The 8,350-nt window shown below is 54.8% G+C and overlaps 1 protein-coding gene across 1 annotated transcript in view; it reads right to left on the bottom strand.

Annotated features, from left to right (window-relative positions):
- Positions 1-499: 499 nt before the first annotated feature.
- PTPRU (protein tyrosine phosphatase, receptor type, U) overlaps positions 500-8,350 on the bottom strand; it is a gene marked incomplete at its 5' end in the record, with an annotated part of 28,480 nt that continues 20,629 nt past the window's right edge. The window contains 4 exon segments of the mRNA XM_010141063.1: positions 500-562; positions 2,837-2,972; positions 4,009-4,166; positions 6,425-6,550. Coding sequence (XP_010139365.1) covers positions 500-562; positions 2,837-2,972; positions 4,009-4,166; positions 6,425-6,550 — 483 coding nt within the window.

The following is an 8,350-nucleotide window of genomic DNA, read 5'->3' as shown; positions in this document are numbered from 1 at the left end:
AGGGCAAAACCTGCCAGCAGCCGTCTGGGCTCCTCAGAAGAGCAGCTTCAATTCCATGTACAGTCAAAAAAGCAACATCTCTCCAAATATTCATCCTTCCCAGCTGGGAAATAGCCACACTATCTTCTATCCTCCTCGTCCTCTCCCCGGCCTCTTCTCCAGCTGCTGTAGAGATGCCCAGGTAGTGCCACAGGGCCGCATCCTGCACACACTGACCCCCCGACTGTGACTCAAAGCAAAGCAGGCACGGGACAAGTTCTGGCATCCAAACTGCGGCCGCTCGGACACACTCGGGGTGGGAAGGGAAGATGGAGAGTGAAGATGGAGAGCAGCCAACACATCCCCAGGTCCTTTCACTTTGCTTGATCTGATGGGTTTTCTCATTGGATCCTCTGCTGTTTCCCTCCTCCCCTTCAGCACTAACGCAACGTCCAAGTGCGAAGTGCGTGGCTGGCCCGAGACCTGCGCAAGCCCTTGCTGCCCCTCTCCTGGCGAGGTGCTATCTGGTCTCCAGGGACTCCAGATATTCCAGTGCTATGTCGTAGCAGAAATGATACTGCTCCTGTTCGGAGAGAGAAGAGAGGGTGTTACAATCCCAGTAAGCCATTTCCCGAAGCTGCCCCTTTTCAAGGCAAACCAGGCAGCACCAGTGCGGGTCTCCCCCAGCCAGCCTCACCCACAGAACCCCCACCCCACCCCCACAGTGGCTGACATGTGTCAATCAGATGGTGGCGGAGCCAGGCAATGGAGGGGCTCTGCAGTCAGAGGCATCCCAAATAAAATCCTGGACCTGAAATCAGGAGGTTTCTTTATTTTTGAGTTCAGTGGAGTCTGCATGCAGGGAGCATGCTCAGGGGAGTGTCGTGGCCTCGCTGCATCTGTTATCCGGACGGAGACGCCCTGCCCCGGCTGCCAGGATGTTTCTCATCACAAATTCTCTTGCTGCAGATAAAAAAATGCCATTTTCCATCCTGGCAGGGATTTGGTCTGGGCGTTTGTTTCACGTGGGGATAGAAGCATGAAGGAGGAATGAAAGCATGAAGTCACAGGAGCTTTCACTTCCAAATATCCAAATTTTCCAACAGACACACCAAACAAATGTGCATTTTGGTGCTCACGGCATTGTCTGACCTGCCTGCGATGGCCGGGCTGGGCTCACTCTCCCATTCTTTCCCTTTCCTGAGACAGCTACAGATGGTGCCAGCATCTTCCCACCCTTGCTCCCCTGCAGCTGTAGCAAAGGAAGCCCAGTGTGGCTGGCTCCTGGTTTTAGAGCAAAACTCACTGAAGTTGGACTTGTGAAGGCAGTCTCATCCATCCCTGTCCTCCTTTACGTGAGCTGGTTTTGTGCCCTCCTGTCCTCATACAACTCGCAGCACAGAAAACTACAGGCGAGCTGACCTTGGAAGTGACCGTTCCCATGAGATGCTGCTCCTTTGAGCAACCAACAAGCAAAACCAGCCAGAGTGGGGATAAAGAACCCAAATACATAAACAAGTAAGTTTTTTGATGCTGCTGCAAGTGCTGGGACATGAGGTGGGAGCATCCCAGGTGCGACAGCAGGGAAGGAAAGGGGAGAGCCCATCTCCCCACATCCTCAGCAGCATGGGGATGGCAGCTGAGCACCGGCATGGAAATCCTGTTACCTCCCACACGAGTGGGCGGCTGCTCATGGACCCCAGGTGGGAGCAGGCAGTGGGGGAGAAGGGCTTCAAAGCGAGGAGGCTGCGAGAGCTTAGATTAAAAGCACGTAATGCTTTTTGGATTAAGAAAAGGGATTGTTTCCATTTATCATCATATAAAAATAAATGCCACAGCAAATAGAGGAGGAAAATGCACAGGCAGCAGGAAGCTGCTTCGCACCGGCTGCTCGCCGCTGGGCTGCGGCACTTTACGCTGCACAAGGATCTGGCCTCCCAGCGACTCCGATAGATTGGGATTCCCAGAATAGACAGTTCAGGTTCATTTGAGGCTGGAGGACGCTTGGGTCCTGATGTGAAATGTTGCCTTTTTTTAATACCTTCGCAATCTAGCCCAATGGGCCTGGTGGCTTCATGCCTGTCACATCATCTTTCCATTATCTGCATCCCTCCCCCTGCTCCCCTCCACCCTCCCTCACCTTCTCCTCCACTTTAATTCCTAATGCAAATCACATCCCCTCCTCGAACCTATTTCATTTCACAACTTAGGGATTTTATGATCTAAACAGGGTAAACATTTCTGGCTGATTGCTTTTAAAACATCACTGGGCACCTGGATTCCTCCACCACGGGGACGGACACGCGCCTGCTCCATCCCCTGCCCTGTTAACAAGGGTCTGAAATAGGACACGGGATTTTTACCCTGACCCACTGCCACCTCCAGCCTCCTCGGCATGAAACGTGGCTCCATCACTGCCCTGGCAGCTTGTCCACCAATTAATTTCACTCAAAACACCAACTCCCGTTTCTCTTTCCAACAGGAATTTGTCTGACTTCACCTCGGAGCTGCTCACAGCACCGCAAACGCTCTGAAAAGCTGCAATTACATCCCATGAATTAATGCAAACCTGCCCTGTTCCCCCTGGGAAGGGCTTCCGACAAGCCCAGCGCCATCGCCAAGGGCACGTTGACACGGCGAGATGAAGGCAAGCCCAAGGCTGCTTTCAAGAGCTGCCTCGCCTCCCCGTCCGCCCCAGCCTGCGGCACGCCCACCAAGACATGCTCTGCATGAGGTCCCCATAACGCCAACCAGGGTTTGATTTGGAGGTGTTCTGGGAGGTGAAGACCCCCCAGCACCTCTCCTCCCTGCCGGAGGGATGCACAGGGACCAGCAGCCAGCGGTGGCTGGTGCTTACCAAGGTCTCTACCATATTTGGCTTGTAGTTGCGGAGGGTCTTTGCAGCATAGAAAACATCTGCCATGTTGTGACACTTGATCATCTCCAGGATCATGGTGGAGGCGCAGAAGGTGCCGCTCCGGCCACCTCCATTCCTGGTGGGAGAAACAAACGTTGTTGACATTAGAGCATCTTCCTGCTCCCTCTAACTCCCCCTTTCTCTGTCCATTCCTGCACCCCAGGAGATGTCCCAGAGCAAGTCCTCCCAAACTGAGGGACCTGAACCAGACCCATGTGGTGGCAGAAGCTGTGATCCTGCCCTCTGGTCCTCCCAGGAGCTACGAGAGAGCATGGAAACACCATTTTGGACCATCAGGACCAGTCCTGCCATGGACTGGTTCCTCAAGTGACCTTGAGGAAACCACTGTGTCCCTCTAGTACACTCCTCCCATCTGCAGGGTGACCCTGGGCTGAGGAGCTGTTGGGTAGCACTGGCTGGAGGAACCATGCCACGTTTCGCCCAGTGCACAGCTCACTGGGTACCTCCTCCCACCCTGGGCTGAAACCACCCCACACCACCACGCTGGATCCCTGGCAGCAAAGGTGGCCGGGGAGAGGAGGAGAGAACATGATGCCAGTGTTTTATAAAGCATGTTCTCAAATTATCCTTCCACTAATGAAGATGGACGAGGCTGTAATTAATTTTTGATTAAAGGCTCTCCTGCTGTCTCTCCCAATCTGCGGACGTGCTAGGTGCCACCCAAGGAGAGCACACACGGGTGTTTGTGTGAGGCAAAGCCAGCTGGGAGGAGGGGGATGGAGAACACGTGCACCTCGATGAGAAGCAAGTGGTGGGAGTTGTGCAGCTCCTGCCACGTCCCTTTGGAGCCTGTTCCACGCATGGGATGTGGTGACAGGCTGGAACCTCCACCGAGCCCCACTGCAAGGCAGGAGACCAGCATGAACGGCGGGGTTACTGCTAGCAGGTGAGTGTCCATCTCATGGAGGAGGTTTGACACGGTGACCTCAAGGTGCCTCACCCAAACTCATGTTGTGGGACAGACAGCACTATCTGGGGACAAAGTCACCCCAGCGAGGACTTTTTAGAGATTGCCAGGCAGATCAGGGGACACACGAGCTGGTGGCATCTCCCCCCAGGCCAGAACCCACTTCTCTCCAGTTGACACTCACAGGCAGTGCACCACGGTCCTCCCATCGCCGCTTTCCTTCTGCCACCTCTCCACCTGGGCCAGGAGGTTCAGGAAAGACTTCTTGGAGTCCGGGGTGTCTCGATATGCTGACCACCGCAGGTACTGAAAATGCCGGACCATCAGGTGCCCCTCCTGCAGCTAGAAAAGCAAACTTCATCAGCTCGAACCCACGGGCTGCCCTCATTTGCCTCCACTGGAGGTTTGATGGAGGACCAGAGAGGTTTGCCACACGTTAATAGAGGAAGAGAGCAAGACCCCTTCCTGGTGCTTTAAGATGGATAGTTCAGCTCTCTCCTCCGCAGCTCACATTGGTTCTACCACCCCATCCTGTCCGGGGGAAGCTCCACTGACATGGTTTACCCTAACTCATGGCTTCTTGGGCTGTCTCTGTATCTTCCAAAACCTGTTACCAGACGCCTGAGCATTCCCAAGGCTCCTCCATTGCATCCTTGTCTTGCGCACAGAAGGTCCAAGGGGGTGTGTTTTTGTTGTGCTCACTGTAAACCAGGAGGCTGATGAGAAGCTGCCACCCACGGAGGTGGGAGTTCACCTTAATGCCATGGTAATCTGGTTAGTTTGGGACCCTAATCTGGTTAGCAGGCTCCAGGAGGAGGATTACATCCACAGAGCTAAAGGACGCCAGGCTTTAGGCAAGCAGATGTGGAGCTCTTGCTCAGCAGCACTCGAAGCACCAGGAGCACCTGATGGGATGAAACCACAGGTCACACGCTCCAGCTGCAGCTTGGGGCTTGGCGGCACGTGTGTGGGGAGCACCTGCTGGAGGAGGAAAGGGGGATCGGACACAAATGAGGATCCTCAGCTCTGGAGGGCTCCATCCACCAGCTTCAGGTGCCCAACAAGCAGGACAAGCACCAGCCATCTCCGACCAGCAGGACTGCAGGGAGCCCCAGTTTGGGAAGTGGGTGTTGAGGCATCTGCTGCCCACTCCAATCAGCACACCCCAAACACACCCCAAAAGCACCTTTTTGGGAGCTCCCATGTGAGTCAGTGATGTCGCTGGGATGGGCTGACCTCCCCAGGCTCCAGTTTTTGCTTTCAGCTGGAAGCCAGGAAGGCAGAGGGGGAAGGTGAAACAAGTAAGTGAAGTTAAAACAGGAAAAAACTCCTCTTTGGGATCCATTTGGAAGCTCAGGTGAAAGCTCTGTCTGGCTCTGGAGGACTTGTGATGCCAATGCCCTGCTCCCTTCCAGCCAGCAAGCCTTGGCAAGAAGTGGCTCCATGCATTTACCAGCCCTCCCCCAGGTCTGCTCCCTGGGAAATCTCTTCTTCGATCCAGAGATTTCAATCACGCTGCATTTTAATTTAGCGTGGGGTAAGTTCTACCACCTGAGAGCAAAGCACATTTGGTGAAGGATTTTCTGCTGACACCCAGGAAACGCCAGATGCTCCCACAGGGAGCGCAAACCAAAACTCTCTTTGTGTTAAGAGTCCAGATAATCAGGATTTATCTCCTCAACCCCAGCTCCCACGCCGAAGCACCTTTCCCAGCCGGGCCGTCAGCCAAGTCGCACGCTCCTAATTCCCATCTGCCTGATGACCTCCACTGGGGCACTGGCTTCAGCTTCTTGGAAGCTCTCCGGAGATGTAAAGACCTCAGGGATGCCACCTCTCCATGGCTGGCTTTTGTACTTAAATCAGCTTTTTTTCCAAGAAGAGTTCTGCACCCACATGGGCTGTTCATTGCAGTCCCTGTCCCTTCCCAGTTTCACTGCGTTCCTCTTCATTTAAAGGCAAGCTGAACCAGCCAAGCGTCAATGCAACACGGACAACAGATGAAAACCTGTGCTGATCTTCTCACCCTGCAGCAAACGGGCTCTGCTTGTCCCCGGGGAGCAGGGAGACTCCATCCTGTGATACATGCATGGCTGGGCAAAGCTGGACCTTCAGGCAGGACGAGAAAGGTCTTTCTACAGAGTTATCTAACATCTTGCAAGGAGCTGACAATTCCAGAAAGGTTGGATGGAGCCAACAGCAATTTTACAGGCTCCTCTCTGCCAGGAGAGCTGGGCCTGCATCCTTTGGAAGAGCTAGATTAGGCTGAAGATGACACCAGCATCTACAGCACCATTCAGTTAGTTTACATGGAGAATTACGGGGCCGGGCAGTGACAAGCTCTAGGACTGTGTGGCCTCACTAGGTGCATCAATCTTCTGCTCTCCAAAGAAGGTCTTCACTCGTGTAAAGAAGCTCTTGGTGATGCCCTAGCCTTTCCCCAGTGCAGAGGCTCACAAAAGTGATCCACCCTGCACACAAGCTCGCCGAACCCTGACCTCTACACTGGGAGATGCCTGGGGGGCACTGGGCACACAGAGACACGTGTGAAGCCCTGCCCTGACTACCCTTCGCTGGCATGGAGCCAGAGGAGAGACCCTCACCCGGGTGATGTTCTGGACTCGGAAGAGACGGGACACGATGTCCTCATCCGCCGCTCCAGAAATGTACTCCACCTCCATCGGGCCGTAGTGCTGGAGCCCCGGTTCAGGCCAGTACTGCAAACAGGGCTGCAGAGAAAAGAGGCACAGCTCACCACGACTGGGGATGCATACTGGGACATGGGGAAGGGGCATCACGCATCACAGGCAATGTCAGGTGGAATGGAGTGGTGGGCACGGGACACCGAGAGGGGCTGCTGCCACGACATGGGGAAGGGGCATCACGCATCACAGGCAATGTCAGGTGGAATGGAGTGGTTGGCACGGGACACCGAGAGGGGCTGCTGCCACACGGGGTAGCCCCAAGGTGGGGTGCAGGACCCATGATGCCGTTAAATGATGCAGGCGCACTGCTGGCTGGAGCATCCCTCAGCTTGCTGACAGATCCAAGCTGAAAGGTCAGGTCCACCCCCCAGCACCCATACAGCCCTTCCACCCTGCACGAACACAACAGCTGAGGCTCCCAGAGATGGAGGGTGCAAGATGGGCCCTGCCTCCACCTAGGCAAGCACCAAACTGGTCCTGCACAACGATGGAGCAAGGCTTGGCTCCGCTCCTGGTCTGCTCTCAAACCTCACTGTGTTCAGAAGCTGCTTTGCCATCAGTAGTTAGAGCCCCGCAGGATGACAGTCTCCCTCGCCCCACGACCAGGACATCCCACCGAGTCAAAGAAGTCCCAGCCTGCAGCCCAGGAATGGCCTGGGGAGCCGCTCCTGCTCCCCCTCCACGTGTCCAGCGCGGCACTGATGGATGGCTCGGTCCAAGGGTCATCGCTGTGATTGTTTTCACACCGTGACAGCCAGGAAACCGGCATCAACAAAATAGATGATGTTTGTCACCGCACTTTAACAGGGCGGTTAGCATTTCAGGCCATCTAACGGCCAGGGCCTAACTGCATGGCAACTGTGCTTGAGAAATAATTGGTTATTAATAGGGGCTATAAATCTCCAGGATCTCTAAGCCTTCCAGACTCAGAGCTATAATTTGGATATTAAAACTTCCCTCGGCAAGAGGCAGTTCAAGTGAGGGATATACCCTCTAAGTCACCTTTCTGAGTCGCCTGCTGTAAAGGTTGATTTATGACCTGTTGGTCCTAAACTGGTAAACATTTAAGATCCAGCTAATATTGTAACACAGATATCCCTGAAGAATATACATCCAGAGAGGGAGGCAGGGCTGAGTAATGAAGAAAAATGGCAGAGTCCCCACCGGATGGTGCCAGGGGACAGGGACCTGGGTGAAGATGCACAAGAGCAGGCAGCTCCTGCGAGGCTGAAGGGCATTTCTGGACCAGGGAATGAAAGAACAGATTGAGAGGGAGAACAAATCAGTTTTGCTGCCTCCTTCCCAGCTGTGGTCCACAGCAGCTGAGTCCAACTGATGTTTGTGCTACAGATGGGAGGTGCTGGATGGGCACTGGGGAGGGACAGTAAGATGGTGGCACTGCTGCAGGGTCCACTGGTCCACTGGCTTGGAAGGGACCCTTGGTCCCTGGCAGGTATCTCAGCACACATGAGTGAAAATGTGAATCAAGGTGGAAAATACACGTGGAAGCATCAGGCACCATCCCCAAGCTGGAAGTGCCCACTGCTCAGGCCACATGGCCACTCTCCTCCACAGCCACACTTGCAGGCAAAGCCCTTCCACCCTCCCAGCTCCAGCACCTCCCTGCACTCAGAGGGAAGCCAGGCAGGCCCATCCCATCACCAGCAAAGCCCGCAAGGTTTGGGCAGCTGCCGCTGCCATCCAGGGTTTAAAGCTGCCATGTGCCCAGCCCCATCCTCATGCCAGGACCTAGAGCCTGCCCACCCATGCCAGAGCCACCCATGGGTGCTGGGTCTGCACTGACAACCTCTGCATTCCACAAAG

This window comes from Buceros rhinoceros, unplaced genomic scaffold (genome assembly GCF_000710305.1).
Source record: "Buceros rhinoceros silvestris isolate BGI_N320 unplaced genomic scaffold, ASM71030v1 scaffold8300, whole genome shotgun sequence".
Classification (NCBI taxonomy): Eukaryota; Metazoa; Chordata; class Aves; order Bucerotiformes; family Bucerotidae; genus Buceros; species Buceros rhinoceros.
This window is presented reverse-complemented; position numbering and strand designations above follow the sequence as displayed.